This window comes from Xiphophorus maculatus, chromosome 8, assembly GCF_002775205.1.
Source record: "Xiphophorus maculatus strain JP 163 A chromosome 8, X_maculatus-5.0-male, whole genome shotgun sequence".
Taxonomy (NCBI): domain Eukaryota; kingdom Metazoa; phylum Chordata; class Actinopteri; order Cyprinodontiformes; family Poeciliidae; genus Xiphophorus; species Xiphophorus maculatus.
The window spans coordinates 10,094,445-10,113,838 of NC_036450.1; the positions used below are offsets into that span (position 1 = coordinate 10,094,445).

The 19,394-nt window shown below is 36.7% G+C and overlaps 1 protein-coding gene across 1 annotated transcript in view; it reads right to left on the bottom strand.

The window, feature by feature from the left end:
• Positions 1–1,375: 1,375 nt before the first annotated feature.
• Positions 1,376–19,394, bottom strand: part of LOC102227435 (matrix metalloproteinase-17) — a 79,505-nt gene continuing 61,486 nt past the window's right edge. The window contains exons 5-10 of the mRNA XM_005803975.2: positions 16,946–17,122; positions 14,434–14,536; positions 12,581–12,663; positions 11,171–11,323; positions 10,033–10,290; positions 1,376–3,714 (exon numbers count right to left, since the gene is read on the bottom strand). Of these exons, the coding sequence (XP_005804032.1) occupies positions 3,389–3,714; positions 10,033–10,290; positions 11,171–11,323; positions 12,581–12,663; positions 14,434–14,536; positions 16,946–17,122 (1,100 nt within the window). The 3' untranslated portion in view covers positions 1,376–3,388. The remainder of the gene's footprint in view (positions 3,715–10,032; positions 10,291–11,170; positions 11,324–12,580; positions 12,664–14,433; positions 14,537–16,945; positions 17,123–19,394) is intronic.

Genomic DNA, 19,394 nt, shown 5'->3' on the forward strand with positions numbered 1-19,394 from the left:
TTTCTTCCACTTCCTGCCTAGTTGTTTCTGTTTGCTCTATGCTACCCTCCACCACCCCTGTCCCGTCAGCACTTCCACTGCAAGACTCTGCGCTTGCATGCAATTTTGCCAAGTTCTGAATATTTTAGTTACAAAGTGATTGATTGGTTCTGCCCTGCCCCTCTTAAGCCTCTGACAGTGAAAGTATTAAAGATTGAGTATATATTCCTCCCCCCCCCCCAAAAAAATAAAAATTCTAAATGTAATATGTGGATTCTTAATAATTTTTCTTATTGAGGAAAATTATTAAGAATCCGCTAACACACACACACACACACACCCCAACACCCAAAACACCCTGTGTTTGCCTGTGGGTACAGGTGCTCTCCACCAGTTAATTAACACCAGTGGAGTGTGTCAGGAGAAGGAAAGGAAAACATGCTGCTGTCGGCAGAAGCAGTGAATGAGTGACTTTGTAAACTCTTAAACTTAATTTTACCTCTAAAGGAATAAAGTTGTGAGATTGCATTTTCCAGGCTTGGGTTGAATTTCTACCCGTGGGGCAGGATATACAAACAAACATCCATAATGACGCTAACACTCGTCAACATCTACAATCTGTACTTGTTAATGATGGAATCTTAAAATGGTTGAATCGAAATAACTTGTGGTTCTCACTATAGGTTTTTGATTTGTACTTAATGCCTAAAAAATTTAGAAACACTTGACGTCTAGCTGAATTTGATTCACAGGTCGGATGTGTCAGAGCATGCAGATGTTTTTGTCACTTTCTTCCCCCTCTGATTCCTATGAAATATTGGCATTCTGTACAATATTCTGTCACCAGATCTCTTTCGGTGTGACTGATATGGTGTTATTTACAGTACATTCTTGTAAAGCACCAGTTATCGCCTTAGAAAAAAGTGAAAATATATTAAAGTGATGGAGAGCAGCTTTTGTCATCTTCATCTGCTTAAAATGTTTGTCATGGGAATAAGTCTAATTAGTTTTGGACTTTTAATGATTCATTTCAACTAGGGTGGATTTATCACATGAAAACATCAGTGAATTTAGTGAAAAGGTTTGAACTTATTTTCACTATATCACAAACGTATGTACAGGATCAAATACAGCAACTTCTAAGTGTTAAACTGTAAGATTTCGGAAATGTGAAAAGAGCCTAAAATAACATTTGACATGCAAAAAGCACACTGCTGAGACACGAGTTGCTTGAGTCTACAATGAAACTTCAAAGGTTTATATGGGCATCGTTAGTGTATGTAGAGGTTGGGTTGTGTCTACCCAATAACAATAGCTGACACAGCCAGAGGAGTGTGTGTGTGTGGGCAAATGACTTTAAATGATGAATAAGAATTCACAAATGTGAGTCGTTTATATTATTTTATTATTTTTCTACAAAAATATTATACATTAAAAACACAGCTTAAAATATACACAGTCCACTTGGTGATGCAATAGCTGCAAAAAACATCTCCAGTCATATATGTCAGTTTATAGGTAAATATATCTTTACAGCAAGAATAAATCCAGCACCCACAATGATGCAGCTGCAGGCGATAAAATAAGCAGGAAGATGGAACCTTCAGTTGACAGCAGGGAAGTTGTGAGAAATGCTTGGAGCTCGGAGATGAACAGGAGGTCCTCATTTTGAAGTGGCGTCAACAGATTATGGTGAGAGAAAACTGGTCCACCAGGAGGAGCAGCTTTCAAACATTCACCCTCCTTAGAAGCAGTTAGGAACTCGTTGGTTTATATATGAATTAATTAATTGAACATTTACTCAAATGTCCACTTTGAAAGTTTTTTTTTAGTGAGTTAAATATCTTTAAAAATTTTCATGTTTGTGCAAATAAAATATCTTTATTTTCCTTTGTAATTAGATGTCATTAACTCTGTCATTAATGTGTTGGGCTTGGAGCACTTTGCAAGACAAGAATCTGAATTTACAGTTTTGGGAAAATGTATTTGTTTACAGATTTCTTCTGTTTTCGTTTTATTCTTGTCACACGTCAATGTTTCTGGTCACAGTTGTTGGTTCAGTTTGACAAGGCCCTGTCTGGCAACATGAAGTAGGCAAAAAAAAAAATCTTGTAAAGCAACACATTATGCTCTTATCTAATGAATGTTGAGAACAGATGATTAACAAGGTCATTGAAATATATCAGTCTGGGGCAGGTTATAAATCATTTTTGAGGTTTTGGGAAACAGTGTGAGCCATTGTCCACAAACAGGGGAAAAAACATGGAACAGTTCGCTCCTTGTTGAATCAACAATTCAACCAGGAAATCACAAAAGGACCCAGAATAACATGCAACACAATGCAGGACTCATTTGCCTTTCAACAATCAAAAAGGAATGGTCAAAAATGGCATCCAATGGGATAAATTCATAAACCACTACTGACCAACAAGAACACAAAGGCTCATCTCAGTTTTCTTCATGATCCCCCAAAAGATTTTGGGAAGAGCACAAGATGTATAATATTTTTGGAAGGTATATTTCATTTAGAAAATGGAATAGAACTAATAGCATTTTCAGAAAAGAACATCATACTGTGACTACTTCACTGCTTTGGGGACTGGATGTTTTTTCAATTGATGGAGCCATGGATTCTGCTCATGCTCAGGAAACCTCTAATGTGGCTGAGTTAAAGTAATGCTTAAAGAAGAGTGAGGAAAAATCCCTCCACACTGAAAGACAGATTGCCAAATATGCCAAATGCTTAATGGAAGTTGTAGCTGCCTGAAGGTGGAACAACTAAAGGATATTAAACTGTAAGAACGTGGTTTATCAAAGTTAATTCATGATGTAAGAAAATGAAATCATCTTTTGATAACTGCAATTTGTAGATACTTTGGTTATTTATTCCTGGTGTTCATATTTGATTGACCAGAACCAGTGATGTGTGACAGATAATCAAACAGAGGAAAAATATGTAAGGGGAAATACTTAATACGGTATAATGTTTAGGTGTTTTAGATTTTTCTAATTCCTTCCACCTATTAAATTTATTTTCTACCCCATATATTGAAATGTGGCTCACTTTTGCACCTATGAATGCTTTGAATGAATAAACTCTTAATTCTGTGGGAGTTCACTGAGGTAAACCAGGTGCACATGGAAGCAAAACAAATCTGGAAAATGCTTGTTTTGCAAAACCTTTCTAGCTGAGATGTTGTCGTTGATCATTCCATTAAAAATGCCAAAGCATTAAAAGTCAAATGGTACCTGTGCCTTTGCTGACAGCAAACCCTCACCCCTCCACCTTGGACAAAAAGATATACTGAATAAATAGCTGCAAAATAAGAGCAAAATGCTACAAAAAGTGTCATGTCAACATTAATTATTGGTCAGTCCGCTTGAAAGAACTTCGTCCCGTGCTTCAGCATCATAGCAGTTCAGAGCAGAAGCTTAGTAAAAGCGTCCACAGAAGCGGCAGTAGCCATAGTGATGACAGGGTGGGCCGGACGCCCAAAGGCGAGGCGGTGTCAGAGGTGCAGGAGCACACCTCGTATCCATTCTCTGCATGGTCTGGGTGCCGGTGCACGTTGACCCTCGTCTCCGTGCTTTTGGCTTCTGTGTCCGGAGAGTCCGACTGCATCTCGGTGCAGAGCAACCAGTCCTTCGCAATCAGGCGGGGGTATCCTGCCTCCACCTCCATGTCGCTGCCAGGCACTCGCCAGTACTCCTTTCCCTTGAAGAAGTACGTTGAGCCTTAAGGGAGCAAAGATAGAGGGTAAGAATTACTCTGAAATTATTTAATGTTTTAATTCGTTAAAAATGCCGTCTCTCTTACATATGCATACATATTTGTGAAAGTGTGATGTCACATCACAGCAAACTTGATTTAAACATGTAAATTTGCAGAATTCTCATCTTTAGGCACATCAAAAATAATTTCTGGAAAGGTGATTTTATTAAAATGTTTTTAGTTTTTTTTGTGAACGGAATGATTTTTAAACATGCAAATTCAATCTTATTTATTTATTTTTTTTAAATTACAATTAGGTGTACAAGTTCTAATTCATTATGGATGTTCTCCAGTCCACAAGGGGTCAAAATAGCACATACAAACTTAAATATATATATAAATTGCACCTCCAATTCTTTCCATATGAACCAAGTTAACATTACTGAGCCACTGATTACATTTGTCTGCAATGAAATTGCGAAAAGAATCCAATAAATTGTGAAAGTGATTTGCTGACATGGGCGGTGCAAAACCCAAATTCAAGTACAACCTTTATTCAGCTGATATACTGTACAACAAATAGCCACACCAGACAGAATAGCGTTACACATAATGTATTATCACAAGCTTGTATTTTGCATGCCATTATTAAATGTACTACAGCACAGCTGTCATCCAACTGGAACAAACAATCAATACCAAATGCCTGAATAAAAGCATGTACAAACAATCCTAGTTAAGGCAATGCCACTATCACAAATACAGTAAGACAAGTAGAGACACAATATATAGGTATGTTTGCCTTTGTGGAATTTTATCTATGTTCCTCTTATCTGAAGACTAGCATTGCAGCTTTGCTTGGGTAAAATAAATTTGGGTAATTTTCTTGGCCAGCTGACCAACAAAGCAAAACCTTATGGGCATTTTTCCCCTCATAACTGTAATGTTTCACCTGACTGTTACTGATATACTCAACACTCCGCCTGTTCTTTCACTATGGGGCACTGAAGTTAATTGGAGTTGCCAAAATACCAAATGTAGTCTGGCTCTGTCCACCGTGGATGAAAATGCCGCTTTGTTGTGTGCCAGTATGTGATGTGCTGATGTTGAATTTTAAGTCAATATTCCACAGTCAAAAATTGGTTCTGGACTGAACATGAAAGTCTACAGAATCCTTTTTTTGTAAGAATGTTTATCTGGAATTAGGTCCACAGCTCTCACACTGACCGATAAATTTAATGAACTCTGTTTTACCAGAGATATAATGCTTTCTGAACTCATCCATTATCCATTAGCCTGAGACAGAGTTTGTTGAGTGGAATGCAACTGCCTTGGCCAAGGCCAACTGAGTCACATACATTTTCTTCATTAACTTATTGACTAAGCCAAACAAGCAGAGCAGGAAGTAAACAGGTTATTATAGTATGCTTCATTAATAAGGGTGCACAAAATAAAGAACAGGAGCAAAATGAAAAATGTCCTCTCACCAGTAATAGCTCACATTGGAAGAAATCCAAGGTCTGTAACACTTTAGTACTTGAGTGAATAGTTTCTCAGCAAGGGAGATGAGTAAGGGCGGATGCCTTTGATTTATAACTCCACGCTTTTGCCTTGAAATTAAATGGCAAACATACGTCACACAGTGAAAGCAAATCACATAAAATTTTACACAATAGATTTGCTTTATGGGGTCTGTGACATTTGCATTGGGTAATAGAAACACTGAGAGTGCCCAAAAGTCAGCGTTTGGCCTATGGCCCCTACTAACCCATTGAATTAAGATATATTGAATTCAAGTTAATCACAAGCTGTCAAAACTGCCTTAGAGCTTAGCTATAGAATTTACTAGACCTCCATACATCCTGTGGAGTTCTACATTTTTGAGATGTACCAAGTCATCTGGTGACTGAAACCAGCTGATATTCAGCTCAGTGGCCCTGACTAAGGACCTAAATAGACCCTGTTTCCATTGGTGAACACACCAAACCCAAATGCTAACAGGTTGCACTAACAGCAAAGTTCCTTAGTATGGAAGCTGTTACTGAGGGTAGAGGATTCAGTTGGTATTTTCAGGATCATTGAGGTGTTTTAATCAGATATGTATGTATAACACTTGGTTAATCAGGTTGAGAGATTAAAATAATTTCAGCAGATAATATCAGAACGTACTAAATTGTACAAATTCATATACAAATAACTTTAATATTTGTTGAATAACAATTTCTCCCTAAATCCATATTTAATAGAATACAATATGTTTTAAAGATGACATAATACAGCTGTCCATTCACCAAGATTAGTACACAAGAACTTTAAATCAATAAATAGGTCCTTGTGTATTTTCTAATTTAAGTTGAGATCAAATTATTTCACTAATTTCCTGTAACTTTTGTCTATGGAGTGGCTTCACAATGATGTAGGCTAGCAAGGCAGTAACGTTATTATCAATCAGCTGCAACTAGACAAACAAAATGCGTGTTAGTTATTGTTGGGTCATCCTAGTGTGTGAGTAGCTTAATGTGTCTTACAACTTAACCAATGTTAAACAATCAGGCCCTATTATTTTACTAAATCTTTGCTTTGTTTTCAACACTTCTACCGTCTCCTCTCACTTACTCTTGACTGCTTTTAGAATATGAATGGAAATTACTGACCTCACATAAACCCTACTGTTTATATGCAATACTTTATGATGGATATGAGTCTTTTCATGTCTCAGAGGACCATCTGTGACATCCGTTTCTCTCTGCATTTTCCCTGGAAAGCAGCTTTCTCAGAAATGATGGCTAAATGTTATGCATTTCTTTCTAAATATTACTTTTCAAAGGTTTAGATAAAAAAAATGAATTCAAACCCATGGAAGGTCACCCTCTTGAACTGTCATTCACCATCACTAAAGCCAAAATGCTTATAATTAAACACAATAATTTCTTCTTCAACTTTTCCTCTTTTATCTAAAAGAGCAAAGACCTAGAGCTGTCAGATGTTGCTGAATAAATTTCACTCACTTCTGACTGTTAACTGCTACTTTCTTCAGAATAATCCATCATGCCCTCAATATAAGTTAGTATTGTTTCCTTAGAGTTTTATCTTTATTACTGCTTTCTTTACTAGCAGTATGCTTATTTAATTTTGCTTCATAAACTTCAACATCTGCCTGTTCAATGCAGTGAATTTCTGTGACATATTTACTAAGAAGTCTACAGTCACAAGTTTTGCCAGTGTTACATGTTTTTGGGCCTTTGCCTTTTTGGATTAAATTTATGTTCCAACACTCTACTGAAGAAGGATTAAAAGCATTTCATAAAATACAAATACATTTTGATGTTAGATTTGCAGTGTTTACCCGATGTCTTTTAAAATTCTGCCATTCACTGTGACACACTGGAACTGACGCAATTCTGACTGACCGATGTTTTTTTTTATTGAGGTGTTAAACTGATCACAAGCTGTTGGTTTTTGAGAACTGGCTCAAGTTAACAACTGGGTTAGAAGCGTCCTGGCTGCAATTCCAAAAAAAGGCTTTGTTCTTGGTCAGAATTGAGAGTAAGTAAGCCCACAGTCTTGGACAAAAAACCCAAAACATTCTAGCAAAAGGCTTCACTGTTGGCAAGGCAGGGGTATTGCTAGCTCCCAGCTTTTCTCCTCTAAACAGCATTTTTCAAATGTTGCAAGCTATTGATAATTTATCTCACTTTGTATAAACCCATCTTTATACTTCCTGGAATTTCTTTCCCCCAGACAATAAATATTTCTTGCCACAAGGTTATTGTTTGAAAGATTTTTCCTCACTTTGAGTAAATAGGCCCATACTTCTACTTGCAGCCAGTGTTGCGTAAGCTCTGCAAAGGTGGCAAACCAATTCTATAGTTCACCCCTAATGAATACATCCAACATTGAATCTTGGATGTATTCTTGACTGTAACCAAACCTGTCTCTTTAAAGCGCTTGATGACCTGAGGGTGTTTTAGTTGTGATAATTTTATTGAGAAATCCATTTCAGTCACATCATGCCCCTCTTTTAGGACGTGTATCCAAGTTACATGTTATAGTTACAATGTGAAGCTAATAAAGCTCTTTTAATGATTCAATATGCATCTGATCATGCTGTAATAGTTTAATAATATCGTCAGTCAACATAAAAATCTAAACTAAAGATGACTGTATAGTCTGTGCTAATTTCTTCTCATCTTCAGAAGTCAATAGTAGCACTCTGTTTGCCTAAATTAACATAATTGCTAGTCCATATAATACTCTCGTATCCAACATATTGTCAGTTTCTCAGTATGATATCCTTTGGTAAAACCCAAACTCTATTTACCAGCAGCTCCTATCTTTATTATGATATAGTTAATAACATACTCCTTCGTCCTCCTTTTGATCCAACTCTTTCCCGTTATTGAGTTTTAACTCCCGGCTGTCTATAAAATATTGGATCTCAGGACATAATCCAAATCATCCCCTTCCCATAATATTTTTCCACACGTTAAGGTTAATTGTATCTATGTTTCATCATCCTCTTTATGAGGTCATAATTTTCCCACAAATGTTTTTATATGTTCTCACTCTTGCAAAATCAACTTCTGTAGTTAATAAAATATTATAAATATTACATATTTTATTTAGTAGGGAACAGTAACTGCAAAAGTTAGAAAATTATTTAAATCAAAAAAGTCGTTCTAAACAACACCAATATTGTTCCCAAAGGGGAGAAAAAAAATTCTACAGATTTTTAAAAGTTTTGTCACATTAGAAAGAGGCAAAGAAAGGGTAGTGAAATATATATATAACACATATAATATAAGTGAATGTTGTTTATTGGCTATAAAAAATATATTAATATTAAATGGCCTAGATTTTTTGAATTCCTAATTGTCACATTGACAAACAAATGAGAGGCCCCACCTAATGTCAATGCGAGGAGCCTGACTATGAATTCTCATTCATTTCAAACGTGCTTTTTTTATCTATTATTAAATATATGAAGATTAAACTGTTCAGCTTTGCATACCAACATTATGTTGTGTCACTGTCTCCTGTTTCTGCTGCGCTATCACTCTCTTTTCTCCTCTTGTGTCTGTCACTCGGTTTTCTCTCTTTTGCTCTCTGGCTGGTGAAACAAACTGAGAACAGGCTTTGATGTGGCTCCAGTTCCAAGGCTCCCTCTGATCTGTCCATGTGCATTTGTGCGTGCAGGTTTAACCTTCTGTGCTCTGTGGTGATGATGGCCGGAGGTGAGACTGAGTGAGAGCTGTGCAATTGACTGGACTCCACTCCCTCTCTTTTTTACTCACACACACTGTTACACCCCTACAAACCTGAGAGTCTACAAGCTCAGTCAACAGAACATGACCCACTAAACACCTGACAGGGAAAGGACTTCCTTCCATGCAGCTGCAGTTAAGACGGGTGGGGACATCCTGGCAGCACATGTGTGACCTGGGAACTGCAAAACCCATTGGCTGATTTTTGAGGGGAGGGTGTTTCAGATCACACCACATTATGAGCACAACTCCGATCCTAAAATACCAACCTATAAACCTAGAAACAGAATAAAACTGGTCCCGATTCTTGATCAAAACGTTCTGAACCATTTTACAGCTCTTGCTTTCATGGGGCTAGATAACTGTATGTATAATGCTCTGATGGAGGCCGTCATTGTGACCTTGGTATGGTGGAGCTGCACAGTGTGCAAACTGGGCGAGCTCCAAGGTTTGAAAATGTTTGACTCTGTGAATGTGAAGCCTGGGTGTTGGTGAAAATAAACAAAAAATGATGGAAAAATAAACTCTTCTGACACACTTTACACAGCCTACTTTGCAGTCTGCATACTGTAGTTATTCCAAAGAATTATGTAAACTGAAATTAAAGTAAATAAACTGCATGAATGCTAAAAAATATCATCACAAACTGCTTATTCTCATGAGATTTTTATTACTACAAAAGACATAAGGTCTTAAACACTATTAATTCTCTAGATTAGTATTTTTTTCAAGCAGATTTTTGAAGAACTGTTCAGAATCAAAGAATTAAAGTATTTAAACTTGCTACCGGTAGCCAATGCAATTCAGTAGAAACTAAAACATTTATGGCCTGGAACTCTCTGAAGACCTGCTGATGTGATGGATATGTGTGTTTGTGTGTTACTTTATTCTTTATTTACTTATACAAAATATGTATTATATTATATTATATATTATATTATAATATATTGATACATTTTATTTTCAGAATCTGTAAAGCATTCTGCAGTGCTCTGTTTTGATTGATTGATTAATTGGTTAATTGATTGATCGATTAACTGATGGAGTGATCTAAGATGACCTGCAGTGTTAACTCACCATCAGACCACCTCATGACATCATCAAGTTGAGATGGCAACCCTTTCCAGAGGATGCTCTCTTTGGGATAGCCCAGGTCCATGTGCCTTAGGTGGTCGTCATAGCGCCAGTAGTATTTGTCCTTAAAGAAGTAGGTTTTGTCATTGTGAAGCCAAACAAAAGCTGCATCCACACCCTCCATGGGCAGACCAAAGTCACTGATTGGACGTGGGTAACCCTCTTCAACGATATTGTCTTTGAACACCCAGTATTTTAGCCCTAGACAGTAAAAACAGGAAAATGTGTTTAAGAAATGCATTATTTATTCATAGTTCTCTCAACATGTGTTCACTACTAAAAATGTGTAAATGCATAAAAATAAAAGCATCTTTTATTGAAGTGCCACAATCTCCCAGTGAAAATTCAACATTTATCTAAAGTACATTTATGCAGTGGGAAAAATAAGTAACTATTTTTATAAACAACACCAGGACTCCTAATGAATTACTTAAAATAAATGTAACAATGGCATTTTTTAAATCCATCATTTTATTTCTTAAGTGTATCCAAGTGGCTGAAAGTGTATTTTTATTTAACAATGTACGAGTTCCTGTTTCCCTGGTAAATAAAAATGAGACCAATTTTTCTTAGACACACTTCAAAGTGGAGGAAACATGAAAATATGTCACAGTCTGAGTTATTATTTATAATAATTAAATGATTCTAAACCACTGAAACTGTGACAAACAAAGCCGAAGGGGTTCCCAAGTTTCTTTTGCCGTGAGAGAAGAATATGATAAGGAAGAAAAGAAAAATATTCTTCAGCAAAGGGAGGAATCTTGGGTTCACCAATTAATTTTTCTAGGGCTTTCGGGGACACCTTTACCACAGGCAGTAATAATAACTGCTTTAAAATATGAATAGATGCTACTCATAATAAAAAAGAAAGAAACTTCTTACTGTTAGAGATCTAATGCAATGTCACTACTCCTAATGATCTAGAACACTGGCAATTACAGTGGTATTACTGCAAGTTACCAACAAATAATAATAATAAAAAAACCCATAAAAAATAAAGAGGGGGAGAAACAATTAAAATGCTCATAAATTTGCTACATAATTTGTTGTATTTACAAAATGCAGTCACTTGTAAATGCACCTTTAAAGAATACTATTTTGTGGTCCCCTGGCCTTTCGTATACAGCGTCCACGCTGTCCAGATTGTTTGGGAGGCCCCTCCAGAAACGATGGATCTGTGCAGGTCGTAGAGACACCAGGTGCTTCTCCCTCGTTAGTCGCCAGAAGTATTTTCCTGAAAAAGTGCAGAAAAACACTGTTCTGTTGATTTATATGTCAGTCATAACTACGCATACTTAGTAATGTAGCGGCAGCTGTAAGTTTTTATTTATTTACATAAATAAGCTTCCTACTTATGTAGGAAGCTTATTAATGTTCCACTGAAGGTGCAGCACTTTGCAAAATATCTCTTAACGTTTTTCATCTTATGTCATGTGACAACCACAAACTTATTTGTATATTCATTGCCTTATGAATACACCTAAAATGGATTGCTTTATATCTAAGCATATTCATGGGTTAAAATGGTCCAGTCAAAGTCTGCACATAAATCTGTTTGACAATTTGAGGCATGATTTGAAGCTGCTGTTCACAGTCACTTCCCATTAAATCTAGCATAGCTTGACATATTTTGCATAACATCATCAGCAAATTTCTTTCCCTACATGTAAAAAATCTGATGCAGACATAGCCCAAAATATTTGAAGTGGTGGTAATAAAAATATTGACTCTAATGTCTTGAAAATGTTTTCTATGTGTACTGTATATTTAAAACCAATCAAGAAAACATAAAATAGCAATACTTTAACTGAAAATAGCAATGATAATATCAATTATGATTAGGACACATTTTTGAATGTCGTCTCTTTCTTCTTCTTTATTTCAATTTCTCAATCTCTTGTCAGCCAGGCCAGTTAAGAGATCTTAAAACTGGTCATATTATTGGCATAGAAAGTGAAGTATGAAGTATGATATCCAATCAAATTGCAATTTTCCAAACATCGATATTGCTACAACTTTAGTCTGAACCAAAAATATAACTGGCATCTTCTTTTGTGACTTGTCAGTTGAAACCACATTTAACGGACAAAACAAAAGCAGCATTGATGCATAAAGTTTTAATTGTTCTGTCAGCCTTATTAAAATACAGGAGATTAAAACAGGTCTTTCAGCAGAGCTACACTTCAGCACGCTTCACTGACACTTGTGCTTTTGAAAGTTTAAGTCTATTGCTAGTTTCTATTGTCAGTGGGAAGCTTGGGGTCATCTCTCCAGAGAGGAGGCATGAAAGCCTGACGTAATTTTTGGATTGTAGTCTTTCAGCGGCTCACCAGCCTCAGTTGGGCATCTGCAACTACCTCCCCTCCTTCTCATAGTCATTTTCATCCATTTATGCTCTCATTTATTTCTACTCCTTCTGTACTAATTTAGCTAAGCACTTTTTGTAATTCCCATACCGTTGTGGTGCTTTGCGTCTTTTGTGCTGCTGTACCTTTGAAAAAGAAGGCCTCCCCCCGTATCTGGGCCACTGCATCAAAGTGAGTGGTGCATCTGTCTGGGGTGTCTCGTGCTAGCCTGGCAGACAGGGTAGAAAAGCAGAAATGAGAAATGTAGGAAGAGGAGAAACAGGAGTATTTTAGGAGAAATTATTAATATTTTCTTCTTTTACCAACTATTTGGGAAATATTAGCACCACAATACATTCAAGATGTGCTGTTGTTGTATGAACCTTCCAGACCTCTCAGGTCTTCTGGTTCTGGTCTGCTCTGCATCCACAGAGCCAGAAACAAACACAGACAAGCAGCTTTCAGCATCTATGCACTACAAATCTGGAACAAGCTTCCAAAGAACTGCAAAACAGCCGAAACATTGAGTTTCGTTAAATCTAGACTAAAATCTAGATTTTGTAGTGTTTGCTGTTAAAACATTATAAATGAGACATTGATCAACATTCTGCTGTGTAATGATGGCAATTAACAAAATGCAATGCTTCAGTTATTGACTATGGGGACTCTGTGTTTTTATTATGTAAAGTACTTCGAAATGCCTTGTTACTGAAATGTGCAATACAAATAAACTTGATTGATATTTTAGGGATGTTTTTTAAAACGGGCCTCTGCAGAAGTTGGTGATACTGCACTAAAAAAAAAAAGGAAAACCTATCAGTCAGACCCAGCAGAATCCCTAGGTGCCGTTTTCCCTGGAGTTTTTAAGTGATTTAAAGCGCCGACGTGGCCTGCCTGCCAATGATGAAGCTAATAGCACCACAGGGCCGGGAGTGGGAGCTGGCCAGGCCTTATATTACCAACAAGGGTCTCTATTCAGAGCTCTATTAAAACTACATCACTACCGCGTGGATGGATTGGTGCCCTTGTCAGGCCTTATTCAGCCGTCTCACTCATTGTGGTTTAATAAAATTAGAGAATATTTAATGATTAAAGTAAAGGTTTAAATTTGCAGGGATATGTGGAAACTTATTCCACCAACTACCTTTGAGTGACATGTACATGTATGTGTGAGGTGGCAACCAAAACATCAGATTTTCATATTAAGATCATTAATAAATATTTGTTGGAAATCTTTTAGGTGAGATTACAGTTGGAGCATAGTTTTAGAGTGCTAGTGTGGTCACCTGGAAAGAAGATGTAAATTAAACAAATAGTCAAAAGACACTTCAAACAAACAAGCCCATATATATTAAAGCTGCCAGATCTTCTTTTGGTTGTTATTTTTTATATTAGCAGAGCAAATTTAGGTTTAGTTACAGCCTTTTAGGTGTGTAGAGGCCATTGTGAGCTGATACAAGAATAACCATGATAATATCTCAAAACAAAACAAACATATATATATGTATATATGTTTGTATATGTTTATACACTAACAAGCTCATACCATTGAAGTGAAAGTGGATGTATTTTCATCTTATGAGGTCTATACCTGTATAGGAACATGGATTAAACTAGAAACCCACCAAAGGTGCAGCTTAAAAGTAAGATATAACGAACATGGTAGAGATTTGTTTGGGTTTGAGTTTATTAACTTTTATCAGTTCCAAACACCAGAAGAGGAACCAATAAAACATGACTGAGCCAATATATGCTCCAAACTGGTATTGCATTTTGATGCTAAAATTTCACATAGTCAATTTACTTTTATTGACATTCCCGTCTGCTGCACTCCTCGGGGAGAGTGATGATGAATAACATTTACTGAGAGAATATTTGAAGGTTTAGAAATACTTACTCTGCTCCAAACAAGAATGATGATGCAAGAACAGGTCTCACGAATGTTGAAGATATATTTTTTGAGGCACATGAAAACTACAAAGTCTAACCTTTTACTTACATAACAGTGGATCTGTTTTCAGGAAGATCAAGCAGGACAGGAGGCTCAGGTGTAAGAGAGGGGTTTCCTGGTTGATTTGTGTGGGAAACTGAGTCTCTGACGCCTACAAGATCGGATGAAAAAAAAAAATGTTAGAAAATGTTTTGATAATTCTCAGTAATATAAAATCCTTTCATTTCTCACTTCATGCATATATTTCAACCCATTCCACTTTTGTCCAATTCAATTTCTTTCCTGCCACATTCCCTAACCCAGCAGTACACACTTTGCATGCAGATCATTTCCCTTTTTTTTATTTCTCACATTGACACTTCCTGCATAAAGGCGAAGCATGATAAGGTCACATTCCATAACAGGGTCCAATTAACTTCTCTCGTGTTTTTTATTAAATCAATATCCACGCTCTATAAAACTCATCAAAGGCTGCTTCCTCCACAACGAGGCCTCTGCACCTTGAGTCTCATGTGCTGTCCCCCATAAGCAGGTGTTCTTATCTGATAGACTACATAATGACAGCAGGGGCTTGTAAGTCAAGGCCAGTAAAGAAGGGGAGTGTGAAAGCACTTATGGGTTGGAGAACACATCATCTGGCCAGAAAGCATAATGTTAGAAGCACTGGAAAATATGACTAGCCATAAAAATGACACAGGCATATTGAGGTAAAAAGAGGTGAAGTGGTGTAGGACTTTCATCCCATATTGTTAAGGTGTCCTCCACAGCTACAGAGCAGTGAAGAAGAATTTCCTCCTTTCCAGTTTCTTTTTAATTTGTTGCCAAAGCTGTGTTTTAGGTTTTTAGCTTATTATAATATCACACAGATTAAATATCATAACTGGGAATTAGTCTTTTGATTGTTGTGGAATAACTTCGACCTACTTTTATAGGCAAAATAGTTTTTTCATGCCACAGAATACCAATTGGATTTAACTGCAAGTTTTGACTCTCTGACTACAAAACCTTTATTTTATTTTCTTGTATTGCTAAAGAAGTTGCTTGTCTTGCATAACACAAACTGATGGCCAGATATTTTCCTTCAAATTTGTTTTTGGCAGAGAGCAAAATTCGTGGTTCTAACAATTACGGAAAGTTGTCCAGGTCCTGAAAAAGCAAAGCAGCCACAAATCCCCACACTAAGACCACCGTGTTTGAAATGCTGTTTTAAATTCTCATCTGATATGATAAGAAATAACTTCTTGTCAGTCCAAAAAATATATTCTCAAAACTCTTGGGGATCATCAAAATATATTTTTGGTAAATGTGAAACAGTCCTTTGTGTTGTTCGTCATGGTAAGCGGTTGTTCTCACATTACAACTCTCCAATGACGGCCATTCTCTCCCTGTCTGTTTCCTATTGATTGATCATGAACACTGACCTTAACTGAAGCAAGTCAGGCCTCAGTCTTTGAGATGTTGTTCTGGGTTGTTTGCAGCCTGCTGGACAAATTGTCGATGCACTCATGAAGTAATTTTGGAACGGCGACCATTCTTGGTAGGGTTCATCACCGTTCGATGTTTTCTCCATTTGTGGATAATGACACTCACTGCGGTTTGCAGGAGTCACAAAGCCTTAGAAATTGCTCTGCATCTTTCTCCAGGCTGAGGGGTGAGAATGACTGTTTCTCATCTTCTTGAATTTCTTTACATCGAAATATAATGTGTTGTTTTTTAGAAGACTTTTATTCCTTACATGTTACCAGGCTGAAGTTAGAGTGATTTTTTTGGGATTTTACAATTCTTGTTGTGTTCAAGTCTGGGCATGTTTAGATGAACAGAACCTAAAAATATAGTTAATTATAGTCAATATGATTTGGGAAGTTATGCAGATATTGTTCCCCTAAAAAAATGAAGTCCTCATTTGAGTACTGTCACAGCTGAAAGGTTTCTGTATCTTATGTTTTCGCCTACATATTATGTTGTTTTTAAGTTATTTAAGTGCCCAAAGGTCTGTATTATCATCATTATTATTATAATAGTACATTTGAGTACTATTTTTAAAATTTAAATCAGACTATACAAAATTTTGTAACCACTTCATGTGGTTATAAAATTTGTTTCTTAATCTGAAACATTTATTGTGACCATAAACAATCTACATCCCTACTTTATTTTTCACAAACATATCTTAAAATATATTTAATATTTAAAATGACTTAAAATGATCAGTTTCTCCTCTTAATAGGTATATGTTTTAGTAGAATGGACATTGTTCTTTTACTCTATGAACTACTAATAACTCAGCAAAAATTTAGTATTTATTTGCAGAAAATAAGAAATGGTCAAAATAACAAAAAAGATGTGGTGCTTTCAGACCTCAAATAATGCAAATGAAACAACTTCATATTCATTTAGAAATAACAATACTAATGTTTAAATACATGAAGAGTTCAGAAATCAATATTTGATGCAATGACCAGGCGGTTTTCAAAGGGGTTCAGTGCAGTGGACTTTTCATTTTTTCCAGACCTGTATGTAACGCCACATGCACAACAGGAAAATTCCTCTTCCTTCATACCGTAGAGTTGCCACACTCGTACTTTGTCTTCATAGGGTAGATCATACTTCAGAGGGTCCCCTACAGGACCCTGGTAGTATGGTCTCATGATGGACTCCATGGCTGAGGTGTGAACAAGGCCGATGGCGTGACCAAACTCATGGACTGCCACAGCAAACAGGTCCATCCCGTGAGAGTCTGACAGACAAGAAAACAAAACATGACATAAAGGAGGAAAAAAGAAATCTAAAGTTGTTGCATATTGTATGATACTTGATCCTATGTGAATCTGTTACTTTGATCTCTCTGTGCTCTCTTGGAATAAAGTTCCAAATGTATTTCTGTCAGCGGGCATTGAAATGCTAATTAAATCTGCTGGAGACAAACAGCGACTAATTCAATTTACTGGATCCACCAAAGATCCAGTTACAGTTGAAAACCAGATATTTACAATCACCTAATAAAAAGTCACACGCATTTTTTTCCTCACTACCTGAAGTTAAATCAGACCAAACTTCTCTTGTTTTAGGTCAATTATAATTATCAGATTTTTTTTTGTTTCCTTCCACAAAACTTTGATAGGTTTAATAACACATTTGAGTTTATTGGAGGCCCACCTGTCGCACACCTGTGGAGAAGTTGGGGGTCATTCTGAAAAGGTGAGTGAGGTAAACTACAAACCCGACTGAGTTATGCCAGTTCTGTCAGTACTCCTCCAACACAGAAAATATCAGCAGCAAAACTGTCTTTGTCAGAAAGTCCTGTATGCAAACCACATAGTTTACTGTGAAGTACTGGATACATTGAATAACTCATCATAACTGCTTTTTCAGATAGATGTGCTACATTCATCTGTTCTCCCTGAAGTATCTGGTAACAAACAATAACTGTAACTACCAAGTACTTTGAAATGACTAAAGACTGCTTTAAATTGTTTTGCCTCAAATTGAGAAGCACTTTAAAATTAGCAATGTCTCCCCATTCAATGCACAAAAGTCTTACACAGCTTTACAGTCAGATTGTCACAGTGTTGTGTTTAATGTGCTAAATAAGCCAACATGACATGCCCTCGAGAATAACTGAACTAATAGCTATCTAGAAAAGCATAAATGGCAAATTATCCTCAGCTGGTGATCATGACATTTCTGAAATGTTAACAGAATTGAAAAACTAATCTTTGTAAAAACAAGAAAATAGATAATTGAAAGGTAGCTAAGAATCATAGTGTTGAATTTTTATCAGTGTGACTAAATAGCAAAAGGGGAAGCAGAGGATTCACCATCCAAACGTTACGCTGGAGTTTAGACAGAAAATGTATTTATTCCTATTTTACAAAAATTAATATGCTTTATCCTGGTATTGAAATGATTTTGGTAATCCTAACTTAACTAAAAAAAGATTTAAAAAATATTGCATGATTTAATGCCTGGCAGTCAGGGAAAAAAGGTTGTGCATCTTTACCTAGTGTATGTAAATTTAACATGTACCTGCTTAATTAAGAAAATAAAATCTGTTAGCTGAATAAACAAACTATCTAAACAAAATCCCGAGAAGCTCCATCTTAACCCCCAAAACTGAGTGATTAATGAAAAAGAAAAAATCTGTAAAGTAAAAAGCTCCATAGTGACAGTGACCCATCTCCTCTGACTCAGTGCCCTAAATTGACCATTTTCAGTTATTTTCCATCTGCTTTTTCTAGAAATTAAGAGGTGTGACAGACAGCTGAAAAAAATTATAAGGGCATGGCATGGTGAGATAACCATGGTAATACTGCCCGAGTACTTGATCCGCCAATCAAAATCTGAGAGGGAAAAGGTGCCTTAAAAGGCTGCGGGCTTTTAAAGTGCATTTCCTTCATGTTAAGCCAAAGCATGAACAGAAGCCCCCAGAACTCCTTGTCTGAGTCTGTGAGGAAGCACAAAACCTTGAGCTTAGAGCTGTAGATTTGCAAACAAATGGTGAGAGAGCATGGCAGGCCAAGCCAGCTTAGAGATCCTCAGTGAGTTGGCTAAAGTCAGCATTTCCGTTAACCTAGCATTAGCTTCAGCTTGGGACAAGCAGTCATGCTTAGAGTATTCACCAGGGGCATCCGACAGACAAATGCCAACTCTAATCTACAGGAGCACATGGTGCAGGTGAACAAAGGAAGGATAAGAGAGAGAGAACAGAGGCTCAGAGCAGAGGATCTAGTGTGTCATCGTATTTATGGTCCATGAGAAACTGACAGCACAGATGTAACGCCTGCTGGACAGAAGCAGAGCAGGAAGTGTTGTGTGGATGAACCGGATTCCTTTTTCTGAGGCAAAGAACAGAGACAAAGTAGAGTTTTTTGGAGCTCCACTGACTGCTGAGGTCTCTGGGGCTCCAGCTTTGTTCTTCTACATCCACCAGTGACCCATTAAGTAGCTTTTTACCAAACCAAATGCGTTTATTGCACAGTGCTAAGCATAGATTAAGTGTCTTATTCACC